The sequence below is a fragment of the Prunus persica genome, chromosome G5 (assembly GCF_000346465.2).
Source record: "Prunus persica cultivar Lovell chromosome G5, Prunus_persica_NCBIv2, whole genome shotgun sequence".
Lineage (NCBI taxonomy): Eukaryota > Viridiplantae > Streptophyta > Magnoliopsida > Rosales > Rosaceae > Prunus > Prunus persica.
The window spans coordinates 14,038,064-14,059,602 of NC_034013.1; the positions used below are offsets into that span (position 1 = coordinate 14,038,064).

The window sequence follows — 21,539 nt, forward strand, 5'->3', positions numbered from 1 at the left end:
GCATTTTAGAGTTTTGTAAATGAATTGTTATAATTTGGAGTTCCTTAATATATTTGCATTCTAGCGTTTCAAGTGGATTTTCACATTTGAGGATTTTTGCGAATGAATTTTTGTAATTTTGGAATTTCAAAAATAAATTTTCACAATTTTTAGGTTTCACTAATGAAAATAAATAAGCGGTTGCCACATCAACTGGTGTAATCTTTAATATATTCGATATTTTATATAATTTACAGTTCAGCACAGCAAGGTGCCATGACACATGGATCTAGTCTCTTCTAGAGGAAAGAAACGGTGCGTACATGTGTGTACCTCAACATATTTGCTACGTAGGCAAACAAAACATGCAAACATTAACGAGGGAGAAGAGAAAGGATAACAATCAACAAGATAACAAAAAGGCTCATCTCCTAAAATGGCCTAACAAATCGCTCCTTGTTTCTCTCTCTCTAGAGTCTTTTGACTCTACAACAACATCCCCTCTCTCTCCTTTATAATATTTTTTCCTTTTCTTGTAAAACTTCCTCCTCCAAACCATCCAGTCTGCAGCTCCCGCCTTCCCTCCATCATGGCTTCGGTAACATCTTCTTCCCCTCGTTTTGTTTTATTTTAAATTTATGTATCTATAGGCAAGGCATGCAGGCATGCGTGTTATTAATTTCATCGTGAAGTTTCTTATTCAATTTATTATTTAGAAGTTTGGGCAATTTCTTTTGTCGTAAAGGTGAAAGAATGAGTTTTAGGTTTTCTATTGTAATGTCCTGAAGGCAATCTCTTTCCGTAATTCCTAGCATTCCAGTCATGCATACTTGGATACGTATGCAATAAAGGGACTCTGACATTGGTCTTCCATGGAGGATCTTCCTTCATCATCTTTTTTGTTTTTTCGTTTCTCTGGTGCAATTTTTTGCCCTATTTGATTGAATTGATACCGATATTACATGTTAAACTCCTCCAGATCAAAGTTAGTAAATTGGGTAAGAATATATAGGAATTATGTATATTCCCTCCCTCCCTGTCTCCATCATAATTGTGACGGTACAATGTGTTTGTTCATGATTCTTTTCTTAAGTTATTTAAATACCAAGTCAGCAAGGTAAATGGTAAACCCTCAGTCTTCACGCAGTTTATGTACGAAAGGCAGAGGATTGATGTGGAGGGAAGGTTAAGGTTAAGGTTAGAGAACGGAGGTGAAGAATAAAGGCAGATGTGTGGAGAAATGGGTTCGATATAGGTTTCATCAAAACCATGTTTTTTTTCTTCCTATCTTTATAGAACAATTAGTATCAGTATGTGCGCGCGCACACGTATGTTTGTATAAATCGTAATGGGCAAATGAGACAGATGACCTAGCTAGTTAGTGTGGTAGATACTAACACTTTTTCAACAATTCAGCAGGATAAAGGTCGGCCATTACCTAAATTTGGGGAGTGGGATGTAAATAACCCAGCTTCAGCTGAAGGATTTACTGTCATATTCAACAAGGCCAGAGATGAAAAGAAGACCAGTGCAGCTCAAGTGAAGATGGTCACCCCACGAAAAACTGACGGCAGCCTACGAAGAAATGGTACTGGATACAACACTGTCAATGAGCATTATCCCAAATATCCTCCCTCAAAGGTAAAACAAATACTAGAGGTGCCCATGGAATGTGACTTTTGGGTTGTGTCTGTCAATGCCATTTTTTCACTATTTCTCAGAGCATTGTTGTTTTTCTGATTGAATATTGCAGAAGAGATGGTTTTGCTGTGGTTGACATAAATCAACAACTGCTTTTGGGGCATGGTGATGATAATGCAATATATTAGGTGGGACTGGGAGGAGCTACAAGCAAAGACACTTTCTGGTGCCTGGGAAAGATGTGGAACAGCAAATTCTCATATATAAACAGTTTTTTTTAGTTCCTTCCTTTCCTTTTCACTTGTGCTTGATTTTGGCTTCTTTTGTCTTCTATATATATGTTTCAAAAGGTTTTGCATATATATATTTTGTTATATAGCATGAAAAAGAGGACTGGTAAACATAAAAATTTGTAATATATATATATATATAGAAATTTGTCGTTCTCAGTTTAATACTTGGGCACAACAATATCACTCTATTACTAATAAGAGTAAAATATATTACTATTGTACCTGGAGTTCACTGCTTAGTTCTGTGGAAAATTGCACTAGAAATATATATGGTTGCAGCAGGACCTTGCATGAATCTCATCAGCTCCTACCAAGCCCTGAAGCTAATTCATTTCAGGAGGAACAGAGTGAATCCCCATCGCCCGCTGGTTAAAAGAAAACCCCCCCTCTCTCCCTTATTGGCAGTCCATTACAGAAGTGGCCTATTGAAGATACTCGTAAGAGACCGTAGCCATAAATTTCTGAGGGCATTCCGAATTAAACTTGGATTTTCTGGTAAAATGACATAACTACGAAATTATTTACATGTCCTGTTTCCATTAAGTTCTCACACCCGAAACTGAGGCCTGTGGCAGCTGGGAGAAAAAGTACAATACATTTCTAGGACTAAATAAGAAATAGAGATCACATATCCTTGGTGGTGCGAATTCTGTGCTATAACAGACATTTCATGCAAAACTTATTACACAGGATGCGGTTGATTGTAGCATCAGTTCTACTTCTACTCCCAGATGTTCGTGCCCCATTTGTAGTCATCGAGTCACAGAATGGGAGTTCATAATGACGGATGGTCAAATTTACAAGCTGGCCCAGAATTGCAAATGCCATAGCTACTGTATTGTGTGCAGATGTTCTGACCCTGGGATTACAAATTTAACACAAAATTTGTGTGATCAATGACATGCAATAATGAAGCGTAATATGTGATCAAACAAAGGCTGTCATGGTTAGTCAAGAATCTTTATGTTGAAAGAGAGATGTCCACAACTTTGACTACAATTTTGTCCCAAGGTCAAATTTGTATTAGTAATGAACATCTTTATGGCACACTGCTAATTTATTCAAAGGAAGCTAACAACTTGCAAAATTTTGAATTTTCCAATTATTCCATCACTTGAAAAAATTGTACAACAGCTACTTGTTAGATCATATTCCATAATTATGTATTCACTTTTGAAAAGCAAAATTCAAAGAAAAGAGAACTTACTGGTCTCAAAGGCAGGCCCTTGTCATTCAGTGCACATGAGGGGGACACTGCAGTCTGATTTTTGGGATGGTGATATTTGCAATTAGATTTAAACTTACAATCCCCTGTTGTTGAGAAGTAAATGCATACAGGTTGCCCAGGTCGTTGTGGGAGCTCTTCAACTTGCTGCTGCTGTGGATATTGTTCATAAGCGTTGGTTTCAGTCACTGAGTGGTTAAAAACATATGGTGGATGTGCAGGCATACTTGTTTCTGTAGCCTGAACGTGCCACAACATGGAAGAGAGAGAGAGAGAGAGAGAGAGAGAGAGAGAGAGAGAGAGGGGCCATACTAAAAATGGTTTTTTTTTAAAAGTAACATGGAAAAAAAGGTTCTTACTTGAAATCTTATCCCTTAAAAAATGTTAAATTGTATATCAAAGTGATGACAGTTACTGAAACTGATGACTATAATACGGGAGTGATGAATAACAGTACCTGATAACCATTGTGTTCTGTATTTCTGGAAGGAATCCCTTGAGATGGTGGAATTATAAGTGGAGCATTGTTCAATGATCTTGGTGCAGACCATCGTGCTGCTGTTGATGACGATGCACCTTGCAATGATGCAGGTTCCCCATTACCATATCCAGATGGGGGGTCAGATTCTCCTGCAGGTGTAGGATCAGGGTGATTAAACCTACAGCTTAAACCATACCCGCAGGAGAGATTTCGCATATAGTAGGGACAGTCTCTCTCCCCCTGTAACACGTTAAAATAAATATTCAAAGAAGAGACTGAGACATGATAATAGCTCCAAAAGACCACAAATATACGCAAAGATAAAATCATAAATCTTAAAGATCATGAATAGATATTCATTCCTCAAAATTTTGCAGATCAAACCTAAAATTTATACCGGACGAATTGGCAGGCCCATAAAGTTTTCTACAAATGGAGCTGCAAAAGGTTCCCTACTTCTGGGGTTGAAACTACCATCTCTTCCGTCTTTACGTCCTCCTGACCAGAAGTGATCCTGCAACAAGCTCAAGTGGTATAACATTAATGTCTCAAACACTAAGGCGGACCCAATGTCCCCATTTCTCTGGCACAACAATTTTCACCACAAAGATGTATGCAAAAGAAAAAGCCAGTTCCAGGCTTTCGGCTACAAGCAAAAGTAAAATATCTTCTATGGCAATATCATTTTTTAGCAAATATGAAAGTGGTGCGTCCCTTCATTTCGAGTCAATTCCGCGGACAACAATTATGATCGCAGCATAATATACTAACACTAGCAGTGTGCCATAAATGTTGTAACTGAAATGAGGCCGAGACCCGGCAAACATAAAAAGTCTCAACCTTTCAACCATAAACATACATTCGCAAATGCTGAAGGCGAAAGAAGACAGATACCTGATTGTTTTTCGTTGTTGTGCGAGGGTGATTAAACTTGCAATTGGACCTAAACTTACAAGTCCCAGTCTTTAGATAATACGAACAGTCTGCAGCTTCAGGCCTCAATGGGTAATGACGGCTTCTGCTTATTTCCTCATCCCTCTCTTGGCTCTGTGTCTCGTTTCCATTTTCGTTTTCGCTTTCAGTTTCTCGGCCACTACAACTCCCCTTAGCCTCTTGTTTATCTTCCTCCTTTCGTTTCAAACACAATTTACGAATCGCATCAATGATGGTAGGATCCACCTCAGCAGAGTCCAACACCATCTCACGGAGGACGGCGGGATCGAATTTCCGAAGCTCATTAATAACGGCGGGGTCGTGTGTCCGAATCTCATAAAGGAGGACAGGGTCATCTTTCAGAATCTCTTCAAGGATGGCAAGATCGCGATCAGACAGTTCAGGACAGGGAACGACGTCGTTGTTACCGGAATTTGGGGGAACGACGTCGTTGTTACCGGAATTTGAGGGAACGACGTCGTTGTTACCGGAATTTGTGGGAACCCCGATGACTAGAGAGCTCTCAGTTACTGGCCGACTACAACTCCAGTCGGCCTCCTCGTCACCTTCCTCTTTCTCAGACAGTTCAGAAATCGCATCGATGATGGCAGGATCCAATTCAGCAGAGTCGCGGAGGACGGCGGGGTCGATTCTCAGAAGCTCATCAAGGGCGACGGGGTCGATTTTCAGAAGCTCATCAAGGACGGCGGGGTCGAGTGTCCGAATCTTATCAAAGAAGACAGGGTCATTTTTCAGAATCTCTTCAACGACGGCAAGATCGCCATCAGAGGGAACGACGTCGTTCTTACAGGACTTCGGGCGAACGACGGAATTTGGGGGAACGACGCCGTTGTTACCGGAGTTTGGGGTAACATCGTCGTTGTTACCGCGATTTGGGGGAACCCAGCTCTCTGTTTGCCGTCCAGATCTCCAATACTTATAAATTACGTAAACCACTGACACTGACACTGGTAGTAGGAGACGTGCAGCTACAGCTGCAGCTGGCAACATCCTGCTGATCGTGTCTTTGAGAATTAATTAAATATTAGTGATGGATTAAGGAAGCTGGGTTGCTGGGTTTGCTGTCAACTTAGCAGCCACCAACTACCACTGTGGTTGCTTGCTGCCTTGCACTCTGCACATCCTCACTCATCTGATCACCAGGGCATTGAGTTTGAGCCAGTATTCTGTTCTTAGTGGTGAAGTCAAAGTCATCTGCTTTTTCCTTTTCAATTTTTTTTCTTGTTTTTCTATTTAAACATGATATTTTTTTTTTATTTCACCTCAATATTTAAATTATTAAGCTCTTAAGTTTTATTATTGTGTAAAAATAAAAAAAATGTTACCCAACTTAATACTTAACTCTAATACATGTATAAGCCAATGGATTCTACCGTAGTATAGTAGCGGTGACTTCCCCTTTCCCCCCATGACACTCCCGTTCGAAACTCCATGTGTGCACTTTGGTGCTTGAGCCCCCCTCCCCTTAGAGTAGCCTATAAATAAAAAATAAAAAATAAAAAATTTATGCTACTACATTTGATAACAGTGTTTTTATCTCTTTAAGTAATGTGAAGTTAAGGTGAACTTAGAGTGGTGATGAGCAAGATAATAGGGTGTGAGGTTGACAAGTTTTTAATTAAATTTTTTTTTGTTAGGTGTGTATTTAGGAGTAGTTTGGGAAGATAGCGAGGTTTTCTTAGAAATTGTGAAAATTTGAATTAAAAGTTGAGGTGAACTTAGAATATAGGGGGAATAAAGAGAAGTGCGGAGGTTTAAATAGAAAAACTCTTTTTTCCAATGTAATTTGTCGGTTTTCTATTTTGGTATGTGTGTTTTTAGTTATGACAATTTGATCCATATGATTTGATATCCTCAAAAAATTCAAGGATACGTCCAAATTTTTGTTCAATTCTATGAATAAGTAAGTATGTTACGGAATTTGATATACCTCGTAATTCAACTATATGTTATATCCCCTCCCTGTCTCGATTGCAATTGTAAGGTACGATTGAGTTTGTTCATGATTATTTTCTTAAGTTTATTAAATACTAAGCAAGCAAAGGTACATGGTAAATTCAGTCTTCACTCAGATCTAATGACATGCAGGCATGCCATATGCATAAGGCAGGGGATTGATATGGAGGTAGGAATGTAGAAATTAATCCAGTATAATTGACCAAATCATACAAAAAAGTCTACACAAAGGTAAAGGTTAGAGAAGGGGGTGAAGAATGAAGGCAGATGTGTGGAGAAATGGGTTCGAATTCGATATAGGTTTCATCAAAACCATCTTTTCTGTCCGATCTTCATAGACCGATTAGAATCTATGCGTGTGCGCGCAAACGTGTTTGTATAAATCATAATGGGCGACCAACATCAAGACGAGACATATGACCTAGCTAGTTAGAGTGGTAGATACTAATTGGGAGCTTTTTTCTTCTTTTTTTTTTTCAATAATTAAGCAGGCAAATAACGCAGCTTCAGCTGAAGGATTTACTGTTATATTCAACAAGGCCAGAGATGAAAAGAAGACCAGTGTCAGCTCAAGTGAAGATCGTCACCGCAAAAAACTGACAGCAGCCTACAAGAAATGGTGCTGGATACAACCCTGTCAATGAGCATTATCCCAAGAATCCTCCCACAAAGGTAAAACAAATACTCCCAACGTTTGAAGAGATCCCCAAGTTTGAATCCCTCGCCCCCATTGATCAAGAAAACAAGAAGAAAAGAAAAGAAAAAACCTCCCCCTTGTTAGCAGTCGTTTGGTTTGGAGGTCAATAGTACACATTTCTATTGTGACCTAAAAGTCATCCATAACAGAAGTGAAAGGTGGCAGCTGGGAGAAAAAGTTTGATACATTTATAAGACTAACAAAAAGAGATTACATGTCCTTGGTGATGCGAATCCTGTGCTCCAGCAGCTATTTCAGGCAAAACTTATTGCACAGGCTGCGGCTGAATTGTAGCATCAGTTCACTTCTACTCCCAGATGTTCCTCCCCAATTTGTAGTCGTCGAGTCACAGAAGGAAAGTTGATAATGACGGATGGTCAAATTTACAAGCTGGCCCAGAATTGCAAATGCCATAGCTACTGTATTGTGTGCAAATGTTCTCGCCCTGGATTTGAAACAAAATTTAGTACAAAATTTTGTGCGATCAATGACATGCAATAATGAAGCGTAATAAGTGATCAAACATAGGCTCCCATGGTTAGTCAAAATTCTTTATGTAGAAAGAGGTGTCCACAAATTTCAACACAAGTATTTCCCAAGATAAAATTTGTATTAGTAATGAACATTTTAGTGGCACACGCTAATTTATCCGAAGGAAGCTAAAAACTTGCACAATTTTGAAAATTCCAATTATTCCATCACTTAAAAATTGTGCAACAGGTACTTGTTAGATCATATTCCATAATTATGTAATTACTTTAAAAAGCACACTCCAAAGAAGTACGAACTCACTGGTCTCAAAGGGAGGCCCTTGTCACTCAGTGCACATAAGGGGGACACTGCAGTCTGATTTTTTGGATGGTGATATTTGCAATTAGATCTATGCTTGCAATCCCCTTTTCTTAAGAAGTAAATGCAAATAGGTTGCCCAGGTCGTTCTGGGAATTCTTCAACTTGCTTCTGCTGTGGATTTTGTTCATAGATGTTGGTTTCAGTCACGGCCTTGTTCATAACATATGGTGGAGGTGCAGGTATGCTTCTCTCTGGTAGATATTCTGGATCCTAAACATGACACAACCAAAACAAATTTGAAGGGGAAAGCATGCATGCGAAAATGTAGTAGTTCTATATATTCTACATATCCATGCACAAGAAAAAATTGTTTGGTGCAAATTGAACGGCATCACAGGATGTGATTTGTAACATAATCAGGAAAAGTTTCATACTTTCCCCATCAGGACTCACCATAGCTTAACGACTCAAGAAGTAATAATACCCACAAACTAATAGGGACACCCATTAAAAGGTTTGAATGGACAGATATATCAACAAATAAACAGATGACTACAACTGGCCACTATCACATTAAAAAGAGAGAGGGAGAAAAGGAAGGGGGGATTGGTATACCAAAGTGATAACACCCAACACTATAATGTGGGAGTGATGAATAAAAGTACCTGAGAACCATTCCATTCTGTATTTTGGGAAGGAATCCCTTGAGATGGCGGAATCATTGGCACACAAAGGGAATCCCACGCTGTTGCTGACGATGCACCTTGTACTGATGCAGGTCCACCATCAATGTATCCGGATGGGGGGCCAGATTCTCCTATAGCGGTAGGATCAGGGTGATTAAACGTGCAGTTAGTTCCAGACTTGCAGGAGCCATTTTTCACATAGTAAGGACATTCTTTCTCCCCCTGTAACATGTAAAAATAAATATTCAGGGAATAGACTGAGACATGATAATAGCTCCAAAAGACCAAGAAATTAAGCAAAAAGTAAAATAATAAATCTTAAACTTCGTTAATAGATATTTATACCGGACGAATTGGCAGGTCCATAAAGTTAAGTTTTTGAACAGGAGCCACAGAAGGTTCCCCTCTTCTGGGGTTGAAAGAAAAAGCATTTCCGGGTTTACATCCTCCTGATCTGAAGTAATTCTGTGACAAGCTCAAGTGTTATAACATTATGAAACTGTTACTAGTCCATCATGCATATTGCACAGATTTGAATATAAGATACAAAGGGAAAGAATTGTCATCGACATCTAAAAAAAGTTGTAATCACTAAAAAAGCCATAACTGATTGTCATGAAACAATATACCGTGTCGTGAAAACACATCCTATAATAATTTAACTCTAGTTACTATAAGTTGATCAAAGCAGACGACAAACCTTCCCAAACAATATGAAGAAATATGTTCAAGACCTAATGATTCTATACTTGTCTAAAATATAAAAGGTTTTAGCTTATTTATTCAATTATATATGCTAACCTACAAACTTTCAGATAACCAAATGCTGAAACCCCATCATCAAAACATAAAAAACTGAGATACTACTTAATACAAAATATATGAAGGAAAACAAAACCTAGACATGAAGACCAAGCAATTGCAGTAAAAACCATAACTTCAGATAGAAAGTTTCTGAGAATCATAACGATAATACCTGGCCTTAGAAACCTTCAATCAAAATGATAAATTTCAAAACACCAACAACATAAATTTTTCCTGCATTCATACAAGGCCAGAAACATTAATGTCTCCAACACTAAGGCTGACCCAAAGTCCACGTGTCTCTGGCACAACAAATTTCCCCAAAAAGATGCATGTGAAAGGAAAAAAGCCAGTGTCAGGCTTTCAGCTACAACAAAAGTTAACAAGCTTTGAATCAATGCAAAAATATCTTCTAGGGCAAGATTATCTTTAGAAAATACGAAAGCGGTGCGTCCTTTCATTTCGAGTAAATTCTGCTGACAAAAATCATCATCACAGCATAATATACTCACCGATGAATACATTATAACACATGCACACATACATATACCCTAATGACTAAACCAATAAACCTATAGAATCACATACATGGCTTTGCTGCCAGCAATTCTCAGCTCAATTAATGATAACCGAGGGCTGGGGCAAACATAAAAAGTCGCAATCTTTCAACCATAAACATACATATACAAATGCTGAAGGCGAAAGAAGAGAGATATACCTGATTGTTTTTCCTGTTTTTCCTTCTATGAGGGTGATTAAACTTGCAACTGGGCCCAAAATTACATGTCCCAGTCTTTAGATAAGACCAACAGTCTCCATCTTCAAACCTCACCGGGTAATGATGAATTCTGCTTCTTTCCTTATCCCTCTCTTCGCTCTGTGTCTCGTTTCTATTTCCATTTTCACGGTCAGGGTCACCGGGATTTTGGGGAAAGACGTCGTCGTTGCCAAGAATTGAGGGAATGTCGGAATTTGGGGGAAGGACGTCGTCGTTACCGGGATTTGGGGTAGTGTAGAGATTTGGATGTCGTCCTCCTGACCTGAAGGAATTCTGCGACAAGCTCAAGTGTTATGACATCACGAAACTGTTACTAGTCCACCATTCGCTTTGCAAATATTCGAATAAAAGGTACAAAGGGAAAGAATTGTCATTGACATTGACATCTAAAAACATAATTGTAATAACTGTATAAAAAAGCAATAAGTGATTGTCATGAAACACTATACAATTGTCGTGAAGACACATCCAATAATAAATTAACTAACTAGTTACTATAAGTTGATCAAAACAGCTGACTTACCTTCCCAAGCAATATGAACAAATATGTTCAAGACCTAATGATTCTAAAGTTGTCCAAAAGTTAAAACGTTTTAGCTTATTTATTCAATTATGCATGCTAACCAGATAACCAACTCAGAAACCCCATCATCAAAACACAAAAAAGTGAGATACAACTTAATACCAAATATATGAAATAAAACAAAATCTAGACATGAAGATCAAACAATTGCAGTAAAAACCATAACTTAAGATAGAAAGTTTCTGAGAATCATAACGATAATAACAAACATACAGAGAGAAGAGCACCAAGAACAGCAATCATACAAGGCCAGGAAACATTAATGTCTCAAACACTAAGGCAGACCCAAGGTCCCCATTTCTCCGGGGGCACAACAAATTTCACCACAAAGATTTTTGTAAAGGAAAAAAAGCATATAAAAGTGATACTAGTTAAGTTCCGACCCACCGATGAACAAATACACTAATGACTAAACCAATAAACCTATAGAATCACAGACATAGCTTTGCTGCCAGCAATTCTCAGCTCAAATAATGATAAACGAAGGCCGGGCCAAACATAAAAATTCTCAGTCTTTCAACCATAAACATACATTATACATATGCAAATGCCGAAGGCGAAAGAAGAGAGATATACCTGATTGTTTTTCGTTGTTATGCGAGGGTGATTAAACTTGCAATTGGGCCCAAACTTACAAGTCCCAGTCTTGAGATAACACCGACAGTCTCGAGCTCCAGGCCTCACTGGGTAATGACGGCTTCTGCTTCTTTCCTCATCCCTCTCTTCGCTCTTCGTCTCGTTTAAGTTTCCATTTTCGTTTTCTTCGCCTTCCTCCTTTCCTCCTTTCAAAGACAATTTACGACTCGCATCAACGATGACAGGATCCAATTCAGCAGGGTCGAACACCATCTCACGGAGGACGGCGGGCTTGAATTTCCGAAGCCCATCAAGGAAGGCGGGCTCGAGTGCCCGAATCTTATCGAGGAGGACATGGTTATCTTTCAGAATCTCTGCAAGGATGGTACGATCGCGATCAGAGAGTTCAGGATAGGGAACGACGTCGCTGTTACCGGAATTTTGGGGTGGAACGACGTCGTTGTTACTGGTATTTGGAGAGCTCTCTATTTGCCGTCCTGATCTCAAATACCTATAAATTACGTAAATCACAGACGCTGACACTGGGAGCAGGACACGTACAGCTGCAGCTGGCAACATCACTGGTGATTTTGTTACTGATCGTGTTTTTTTTTTTTGGGGGGGTGGGGAATTAATTAAATTATTATTATTAGTGATGGATGAAGGAAGCTGGATTGCTGGGTTTGCTGGTGACTTAGCAACTATGGTTGCTTGCTTGCACCCTGCATTTCCTCACTCATCTGATCACAACAAGGGCACTGAGTTTGAGCCAGCGTTCTGTTTTGATTGGTCAACTCAAAGTCATCTGCTTTTGTTGTTTTCTTTTGTTTTGGGTTTCAAAGCTGCTTTTGGAAAAGTGGATTCTCTCCCATGATAATGAGTAATACCCTTGTTTGGTTTTCATCGTTTATCCTCGTACTGTTCTTGATTTTGTTTTGTTTTTCATAATTAAGCACCCATTCTCCCTAACTACTGTAATCCCCTTCCTCGTAGTTTTCAGTGTGATTTCAATTCTAGCAAATTCACTCATGTAATTTGACATTCTCTGTAATTCAAGAACGCATCTAAATTTCAGTTTATTTTGTGACAGAATAAGTACGTATCACTTATATAAAAAAGTATTTTTGACGGTAGTTTGGCTTCATAAATCTGACAAGGTCAAAAACTTTTATTTATTTATTTATTGTTGTAATTTTACAAACTTATTTCAGTCTCCCTCTATTCTCTATGAATCAACTCGATCTCTCTTCATTCGTAGCAAAAGTAGTATTTAATATTTTCCTCAGATGCCATACTTGGCAGTTTTGTGAAATGGCTGTGTGTTCTAATTGGTGAGAACAATATTCACTTATGTACTAGACGATAACCTATACATAAAACGTCTCCAAGTTCGATACATAACAGAAATGTTATGTGGTCAACACAACTACGTCTTTTGAGTGAGATCATCATCCACGTCTTCAAGTCTGAGATGTGTTATTGGGATAATAAAAATGTCAAAAATGCTCAAATTAAATTCAATTCATTTAATAAATTTGTCGTGTTGAAAGTTGTGTTAAACAAGTTACCTAGTTAATAACATGTTTAACAAATTATAAGAATTGATATATTTGATTTCTTATCATAATTCAAAGAAAATTTTCTTTTCTTTCCTTTTCTAAAGTCTTGTAATAAATTAACTTGAATTGATAACATGCCTTCAGTTTATCTTCTCCCATATGTGTGGTAGCAACTAGTAATTTTTTTCTTTGGTCAATAAGTAGAGCAACTAGTAACTAACAAGCTAAAAAGTTATCTCACGTGTCATTGTTCCGGAAATAGTTATTCCCGTTGCATGAGAGTTTCTCTCCCTGTTGGCAGTCATTTATTGATTTAGTTTGGTTTGGAGGTAAATATCACACATTTCTATTGCGACTAAAAAGTTATCCATTACAGAAGTGGCCAATTGAAGATACTCGTGAAGAGACCATAACCATAGAATTCAGAGGATATTCCAAATTAAACTTGGATTTTCAGGTAACATGCATAAATACGAAATTATTTACATGCCCTGTTTCCATTAAGTTCTCACATCCGAAACTGAAAGGCCTGTGGCAGCTGGAAGAAAAAGTTACTACATAACAGAAAGAGATATGTGCTCTAAAAGCCATTTCATGCAAACTTATTTACACAGCCTGCGGCTGATAGTAGCATCAGTTCTAATTATACTCTCGGATGTTCCTGCCCCATTTGTAGTCGTCTGGTCACAGAAGGGATGATCATAATGACGGATGGTTAAATTTACAAGCTGGCCCAGAATTGCAAATGCCATACGCACTGTATTGTGTGCAGATGTTCTGACCCTGGGATTACAAATTTAGTACAAAATTTGTGTGATCAATGACATGCAATAATGAAGCGTGATATGTGATCAAACATAGGCTCTCATGGTTAGTCAAGATTCTTTATGTAGGAAGAGAGATGTCCACAACTTTCACTACAATGTTTTCCCAATGTCAAATTTGTATCAGTAATGAACATTTTTTTTTGCCACATTGCTAACTTATTAAAAGGAAGCTAAAAACTTTCACTATTTTGAGTTTTCCAATTATTATTCCATCACTTCAAAAATTTGTACAACAGGTACTTATTAGATCATATTATTCAATTTAAAAGCACAATTCAAAGAAAAGTGAACTTACTGGTCTCAAAAGCAGGCCCTTGTCACATGAGGGGGGCACTGCAGTCTGATTTTTTGGATGGTGATATTTGCAATTAGATTTATGCTTGCAATCCCCTGATCTTGAGAAGTACAAGCAAACAGGTTGCCCAGGTCGCTCTGGGAATTCTTGAACTTGCTTCTGCTGTGGATATTGTTCATAGGTGTTGGTTTCAGTCACTGAGTGGTTCATGACATATGGTGGAGGTGCAGGCATGCTTCTTTCTGTAGCCTAAACATGCCACAACCAAAAAAAAGAAAATGAAGGGAAAAGCATGCATGCAAAAATGCAAAAGAGAACAGTAGTAGTTCTATTACTAACTTAATGAGAGAGAGAGGCCATATTACTAGTTTAATGAAAAGATCTTACTTGAAATCTTATCCCTTAAACAATGTTAATTGGTATATCAAAGTGATGACAGTTACTGACACCGAAGACTACCTGATAACCATTCCATTCTGTATTTTGCGAAGGAAACTCTTGCGATGGCGGAATCATTATTGGCTCATAAAGTGGAGCATTGTTCAATGATATTGGTGCATACCATCGTGCTGCTGTTGCTGACGATGCACCTTGTAATGATGCAAGTCCACCATTACCATTTCCAGATGGGGGGTCAGATTCTCCTGCAGGTGTAGGATCAGGGTGATTAAACCTGCACTTCGTTCCGTACATACAGGAGAGAGTTCGCATATAGCAGGAACAGTCTTTCTCCCCCTGTAACACATTAAAATTACTATTCACAGAACAGACTGAGACATGATAATAGCTCCAAAAGACCAAGAAAATATGCAAAGATAAAATAATAAATCATAAATAGATATTCATTCCTCAAAATTTTGAAGATTAAACCTAGAATTTATACCGGACGAATTGGCAGGCCCATAAAGTTTTCTAGAATTGGAGCTACAGAAGCTTCCCCTCTTCTGGGGTTTAAAGCACAAGCATTTCCGGATTTACGTCCTCCTGACCTGAAGTAATTCTGCGAGAAGCTCAATTGTTATAACATCATGAAACTGTTACTAGTCCACCATGCACATTACACAAATCTGAATACAAGGTACAAAGGGAAAGAATTGTCATTGACATTGACATCTAAAAACATAATTGTAATAAGTGTATAAAAAACAGTAACTGTGATTATCATGAAACAGTACACAGTTGTCTTGAAAACACATCCAATAATAAATTAACTGAGTGGTTACTATAACTTGATCAAAACAGATGACTCATTTCCCAAACAATATGTTCAAGACCTAATGATTCTATAGTTGTCTATAAGTCAAGGTTTTAGCTTATTTATTCAATAATGCATGCTAACCAACGGACTTACAGATAACCAAACTCTGAAACCCACAAAAAAACTAAGATACTACGTAATACCAAATATATGAAGTAAAACAGAATCTAGATATGAAGATGAAACAATTGCAACCACAACTTCAGACGGTTTCTGAGAATCATAACGATAATAACCTTGAATTCTGTCTTGCCTGGCTTCTCTGCCAACCCTTCCCTTTCCTTCATCTTGTTCTTTGAAACCTTCAATTAACATGAGAAATTTCAAAACACCAACAAACAGAAAGTGAGCACCATGAACAGAAATATTTCCTGCAATCATACAAGGCCAGAAACATTAATGTCTCAAACACTAAGGTCGACCAAAAGTCCCCATTTCTCTGGCACAACAAAGTTCACCACAAAAATGTATGTAAAAGAAAATCTAGATATGAAGATCAAACAATTGCAACCATAACTTCAGATAGTTTCTGAGAATCATAACGATAATAACCTTGCATTCTGTCTTGCCTGGCTTCTCTGCCAACCCTTCCCTTTCCTTCATCTTGTTCTTTGAAACCTTCAATTAACATGAGAAATTTCAAAACACCAACAAACAGAAAGTGAGCACCATGAACAGAAATATTTCCTGCAATCATACAAGGCCAGAAACATTAATGTCTGAAACACAAAGGTAGACCAAAAGTCCCCATTTCTCTGGCACAACAAATTTCACCACAAAGATGTATGTAAAAGAGAATCTAGATATGAATATCAAACAATTGCAACCATAACTTCAGATATTTTCTGAGAATCATAATGATTTTAACCTTGAATTCTGTCTTGCCTGGCTTCTCTGCCAACCCTTCCCTTTCCTTCATCTTGTTCTTTGAAACCTTCAATTAACATGAGAAATTTCAAAACACCAACAAACAGAAAGTGAGCACCAAGAACAGAAATATTTCCTGCAATCATACAAGGCCAGAAACATTAATGTCTGAAACACTAAGGTAGACCAAAAGTCCCCATTTCTCTGGCACAACAAATTTCACCACAAAGATGTATGTAAAAGAGACAAGCCAGTTTCAGGATTTCAGTTACAACAAAAAGTAACAAGCATTGAATCAATGCAAAAATCTCTTCTATGGCAATTATTTAGCAAATATGAAAGTGGTGAGTCCCTTTATTTCGAGTCAATTCCGCTGGAAAAAGTCATCATCATCACAGCATAATATACTAACTGATCAATACATTATAATTTATAACATATGCACACATACATATACACTAACGACAAAACCAATAAACATATAGAAAGTTATAAACACAGGCATGGTTTTTCTGCCAGCAATTCTCAGCCCAAATAATGATAACTGAGGCCAGGCAAACAAAAAAAGTCTCAATCTCTCAACCATAAACATACATATGCAAGTGCTGAAGGCAAAAGAAGAGAGATATACCTGATTGTTTTTGCTTCTATGAGTGAGGTTAAACTTGCAATTGGACCCAAACTGATGAGTCCCAGTCTTTAGGTTATGCGAAGAGTCTCCAGCCCCAGGAGGCCTCACTGGATAATGATGTCTTCTGCTTCTTTCTTCATCAAGCTTCTTCTGCACCTCACCACCATTCTCATTCTTATTTTCTCCTCCTCCTCCATCCCTCTCTTTGCTCTGTGTCTTGTATCTATTCTCGTTTCTGATTTCAGTTTCTGGCCCACCACAACTAACCTCGACCTCTTCTTCACTTTCATCCTTTTCTTCCAAAGACAATTTACAAATCGCATCAATGATGGCAGGATCCCATTCAGCAGGGTCGGCCTGCATCTCATGGAGGACGGCGGGGTCGATTTTTTGAATATCACCAAAGAGGCCAGCGTCAAGTTTCCGAATAATACCAAGGAGGGCAGTCTTATGTCTCAGAATCTCCCTAAGGGTGGCAAGATCGCAGTCAGTGTCACCGTGATTTTGGGGAAGGATGTCGTCTTTACCTGGATTTTGGGGAAGGACGCCGTCATTACCGGGATTTGGGGAAACGTCGGAATTTGGGGAAAATGAGTCATTGTCACCGGGATTTTGGGGAGCGTAGCGATTTTGACGTTGTCCTCCTGACCTGAAGTAATTCTGCGACAAGCTCAAGGTTATAACATCCTGAAACTGTTACTAGTCCACCATCACTTTGCACAAATTTGAATACAAGGTACAAAGGGAAAGAATTGTCATTGACATCAAAAAACATAATTGTAATAACTGTATAAAAAAGCAATAAGTGATTGTCATGAAACACCATACAGTTGTCGTGAAAACACATCCAATAATAAATTAACTAACTAGTTACTATAAGTTTATCAAAACAGATGACTTACCTTCCCAAACAATATGAACAAACATGTTCAAGACCTAATGATTCTATAGTTGTCTAAAAGTTAAAAGGTTTTAGCTTATTTATTCAATTATGCATGCTAACCAGATAACCAACTCATAAACATCATCATCAAAACACAAAAAACTGAGACACTACTTAATACCAAATATATGAAGTAAACAAAATCTAGACATGAAGATCAAACAATTGCAGTTAAAACCATAACTTCAGATAGAAAGTTTCTGAGAATCATAACGATAGTAACCTTGCATTCTGTCTGGCCTGGCTTCTCTGCCAACCCTTCCCTTTCCTTCATCTTGTCCTTAGACACCTTTAATTAATATAATAAATTTCAAAACACCAACAAACAGAAAGTGAGCAGCATGAACAGAAATATTTCCTGCAATCATACAAGGCCAGAAACATTAATGTCTCAAACACTAAGGTAGACCAAAAATCCCCATTTCTCTGGCACAACAAGTTTCACCACAAAGATGTATGTAAATGAGACAAACCAGTTTCAGGCTTTCAGCTACAACAAAAAGTAACAAGCATGGAATCAACACAAAATCTCTTCTATGGCAATACTTTTAGCAAATTTGAAAGTGGTGCGTTTCTTTATTTTGAGTCAATTCCGCTGAAAAAAGTCGTCATCATCACAGCATAATACATTAACTGATCAATACATTATAATTTATAATACATGTACACATACAATAACACTAACGACCAAACCAATAAACCTATAGAAAGGCATGGTTTTTCTGCCAGAAATTTCTCAGCCCAAATAATGATAATTGAGGCCAGGCAAACATAAAAAGTCTTAATCTTTCAACCATAAACATACATATGCAAGTGCTGAAGGCAAAAGACGAGATATATACCTGATTGTTTTTGCTTCCACGAGTGCGGTTAAACTTGCAATTGGACCCAAACTTATGAGTCCCAGTCTTTAGATTATGCGAAGAGTCTCCAGCTCCAGGAGGCCTCACTGGGTAATGATGTCTTCTACTTCTTCCATCATCAACCTTCTTCTCCACCTGACCACCATTCTCATTCTTATTTTCTACTCCTCCTCCTCCATCCCTCTCTTCACTCTGTCTCTTGTTTCCATTTTTGTTTCTGATTTCAGTTTCTGGCGTACTACAACTAACCTCGACCTCTTGTTCACCTTCCTCCTTTCCTTTCAAAGAAAATTTACAAATTGCATCAATGATGGCAGGATCCAATTCAGTAGGGTCGACCTGCAGGACCGAGTCGACTTTACCAGGATTTGGGGAAAGCACGTCGTCATTACCTGGATTTGGGGAAGCGTAGAGATTTGGATGCTGTCCTCCTGACCTGAAGTAATTCTGCGACAAGCTCAAGTGTTATAACATCCTGAAACTGTTACTAGTCCACATTCACTTTTCATAGATTTGAATACAAGGTACAAAAGGAAAGAATTGTCATTGACATCTAAAAACATAATTGTAATAACTGTATAAAGAAGCAATAAGCGATTGTCATGAAACACTATACAATTGTCGAGAAGACACATCCAATAATAAATTAACTAACTAGTTACTATAAATTGATCAAAACAGATGACTTACCTTCCCAAACAATATGAACAAATACGTTTAAGACGTAATGATATTATAGTTGTCTAAAAGTTAAAAGGTTTTAGCTTATTTATTCAATTATGCATGCTAACCAGATAACCAACTCAGAAACCCCATTATCAAAACTGAGATACAACTTCATACCAAATATATGAAGTAAAACAAAATCTAGACATGAAGATCAAACAATTGCAGTAAAAACCATACATACATAAGCAAATACTGAAGGAAAAAGAAGAGAGATATACCTGATTGTTTTTCCTGTTTTTCCTGTTTTTCCTGTTTTTCCTTCCTGTTTTTCCTTCTCCAGCTTCAGGCCTCACTGGATAATGCTGGCTTCTGCTTCTTTCTTCACCAATCTTCATCACCTCACCGCCATTGTCATTCTTATTTTCTCCTCCTCCTCCTCCATCCGTCTCTTCGCTCTGTGTCTTCTGGTTTCCATTTTCGTTTTCTTTTGCAGTTTGGCGCCCGCTACAAGTACTCCTCTCGGCCACTTCTTCATCTTCCTCCCTTAATTTCAAATACAATTTACGAATCGCACCAATGATGACAGGATCCCATTCAGCCGGCTCGAGCTGCATCTCTTGGAGGACGGCGGAGTCGACTTTGCGAAGCTCGTCAAGGAGGGTCGGGTGGATTTTCCGAAGGCCATCAAGGAGGACAGGGTCGATTTTCCGAAGCTCATCAAGGACGTCTGGGTCGAATTTTCGAATCTTATCAAGCAGGGCGGGGCCGAGTTTCCGAATTTTATCAAGGAGGGCATCGAGTTTCCGAATCTCTTCAAGGATGGCAAGATCGAGATCAGAGAGTTCAGCATTTGGCGGAACGTCGGGATTTGGGAGGCCGATGGGAGCTGTCAACATCACTGCTGATCGTGTTTTTGATGAAGGAAGCTGGGTTGCTGGGTTTGCTTACACCCTGCAGTGCCAGTCACATATCATCACTCATCTGATCACCACGGCATTGAATTCGAGTTTGATTCCCTTCCCTTTAGTTTTGGCTTGTGGAAATTGGGCCAGTGTTTTGATTGGTAAAATCAAAGTCATCTGCTTTTTCCTTTTCTTTTTTTGGGTATCAAAGCTGCTTTCGCTTTTGAACGTGAATTTTTCTTCGTCGCCAAGAAAAACTCACGACAGAAAACATTGTGGACTTGAACCTTCAACTTCAATCACAAACACCAACCTCCTTTATGTGTTATTTGTTTGAGTTGCTTAATTTCATTGACCTATTACTAAAAAAAATTCAAACTCCATTTACCAAGCCCAAGTATGATATCCTTCTTAGTAAGTTTTTTATTTATTTTATATTTATTTATTTAAAATCACTAATACCTAAGGAGAATACTAGCAACTTTCTCTCTAACCTTCTTCTTTGGACTTTCTCCATTTTTTGCTTGACATGTGTCATTCTCCTTACACTTAAAACAATGTCATTAATATATTATAAAAGTTAACTTTTGCTTTCCAAATTTACTCTTATTAAATGTATTTAATTTATCCAAAAAAATTTCACAACTTTCTTACTTTCTTACTATCTTATTAATTTTTTTCTAACATCAATTATTTTTTTTTAAAGAAAATCTATGCTTTTAAGAGGAAATGTCTGGTTTTTTTTTTTTTTTTTATAAACACAAAGGGTTTAGATAGAAAAAAAAAAGAAAAAAGAAAAAAAAAGTCCTTTGTGTTTTTTTAAAAAAAGAGACATTTCCTCTTTTTTGAAAAAATTAGACATTTTCTTGAAAAAAATAATTGACGTTAAAAAAAAAATGGTAAGAAAGTTGTGAAATTTTTTTGAGTACATTTAATAAGGGTAAAGTTGGAAAGTAAAAGTTAACTTGTACAATATATTAATGACATTGTTTTAAGTGTAAGGAGAATGACACATGTCAAGCAAAAAAGAGAGAAAATTAGAGAGAAGGTTGCTAGCATTTCTCAAAAAGTTATCCATTACAGAAGTGGCAAATTGAAGATACTCGGGAAGTTATCCATTCCATCAAGTTCTCACATCTGAAACTGAAAGGCCTGTGGCAGCTGGGATAAAAAGTTTGATAATTTTCCAAGACTAAATAGCATAAAAGGAGTTGCACGTCCTTGCTGATGTGAATCCTGTGCTCTAGCATCCATTTCAGTTTTCATGCAAAACTTATTAC

General features: G+C 37.8%; 3 protein-coding genes and 1 pseudogene across 11 annotated transcripts; 1 reads left to right on the plus strand and 3 right to left on the minus strand.

The window, feature by feature from the left end:
• LOC18777899 lies at positions 385–2,500 on the plus strand. 2 transcript variants are annotated; one of them, XM_020563991.1, is made up of 3 exons: positions 385–577; positions 1,396–1,620; positions 1,733–2,500. In XM_020563991.1, the coding sequence occupies exons 1-3, from the start codon at positions 569–571 to the stop codon at positions 1,754–1,756; spliced, it is 258 nt and encodes an 85-aa protein (XP_020419580.1). In that variant the 5' UTR covers positions 385–568; the 3' UTR covers positions 1,757–2,500. The 2 variants fall into 2 exon arrangements, with proteins under 2 accessions (XP_020419580.1, XP_020419581.1); XM_020563992.1 differs by having other exon boundaries at positions 1,399–1,620.
• On the minus strand, positions 2,402–5,817 carry LOC18775664 (zinc finger CCCH domain-containing protein 43). Of its 2 annotated transcripts, none has more exons than XM_020563989.1 (5): positions 4,514–5,817; positions 4,017–4,133; positions 3,596–3,859; positions 3,121–3,288; positions 2,402–2,772 (listed from the first exon to the last, which is right to left on the minus strand). In XM_020563989.1, the coding sequence occupies exons 1-5, from the start codon at positions 5,561–5,563 to the stop codon at positions 2,689–2,691; spliced, it is 1,683 nt and encodes a 560-aa protein (XP_020419578.1). In that variant the 5' UTR covers positions 5,564–5,817; the 3' UTR covers positions 2,402–2,688. The 2 variants fall into 2 exon arrangements, with proteins under 2 accessions (XP_020419578.1, XP_020419577.1); XM_020563988.1 differs by having other exon boundaries at positions 3,121–3,291; positions 4,514–5,813.
• LOC18777007 lies at positions 7,035–12,503 on the minus strand (annotated as a pseudogene). The gene is made up of 6 exons (XR_002271701.1): positions 11,446–12,503; positions 10,227–10,559; positions 9,050–9,169; positions 8,684–8,926; positions 8,019–8,288; positions 7,035–7,671 (listed from the first exon to the last, which is right to left on the minus strand). The product of XR_002271701.1 is annotated as a zinc finger CCCH domain-containing protein 67 (transcript).
• LOC18777998 (zinc finger CCCH domain-containing protein 43) lies at positions 13,332–20,650 on the minus strand. Of its 6 annotated transcripts, XM_020563994.1 has the most exons (12): positions 19,636–20,650; positions 19,081–19,135; positions 18,668–18,966; positions 18,049–18,114; positions 16,883–17,542; positions 16,253–16,318; positions 15,937–16,002; positions 15,621–15,686; positions 15,010–15,126; positions 14,586–14,861; positions 14,127–14,375; positions 13,332–13,787 (listed from the first exon to the last, which is right to left on the minus strand). In XM_020563994.1, the coding sequence occupies exons 1-12, from the start codon at positions 20,251–20,253 to the stop codon at positions 13,704–13,706; spliced, it is 2,622 nt and encodes an 873-aa protein (XP_020419583.1). In that variant the 5' UTR covers positions 20,254–20,650; the 3' UTR covers positions 13,332–13,703. The 6 variants fall into 6 exon arrangements, 5 of the variants coding, with proteins under 5 accessions (XP_020419583.1, XP_020419582.1, XP_020419585.1 ...); XM_020563993.1 differs by having other exon boundaries at positions 18,668–19,135; XM_020563996.1 differs by lacking the exons at positions 18,668–18,966; positions 19,081–19,135.

Excerpts from the sequence above, each read along its gene's own strand:
- LOC18777899 (XM_020563991.1), top strand. Across the intron at positions 1,621-1,732 it reads CCAAATATCCTCCCTCAAAG|AAGAGATGGTTTTGCTGTGG; the intron begins GTAAAACAAATA and ends TGAATATTGCAG.
- LOC18775664 (XM_020563988.1), bottom strand. The coding sequence starts at position 5,563 with ATGTTGCCAGCTGCAGCTGTAGCTGCACGTCTCCTACTACCAGTGTCA. Across the intron at positions 4,134-4,513 it reads CAACAACGAAAAACAATCAG|GATCACTTCTGGTCAGGAGG; the intron begins GTATCTGTCTTC and ends AGCTTGTTGCAG. Across the intron at positions 3,860-4,016 it reads TGGGCCTGCCAATTCGTCCG|GGGGAGAGAGACTGTCCCTA; the intron begins GTATAAATTTTA and ends AACGTGTTACAG.
- LOC18777998 (XM_020563993.1), bottom strand. The coding sequence starts at position 20,253 with ATGTTGACAGCTCCCATCGGCCTCCCAAATCCCGACGTTCCGCCAAAT. Across the intron at positions 15,687-15,936 it reads CAGGCAAGACAGAATGCAAG|GTTTCAAAGAACAAGATGAA; the intron begins GTTATTATCGTT and ends TGTTAATTGAAG. Across the intron at positions 13,788-14,126 it reads AGGGCCTGCTTTTGAGACCA|GGTCAGAACATCTGCACACA; the intron begins GTAAGTTCACTT and ends TTGTAATCCCAG.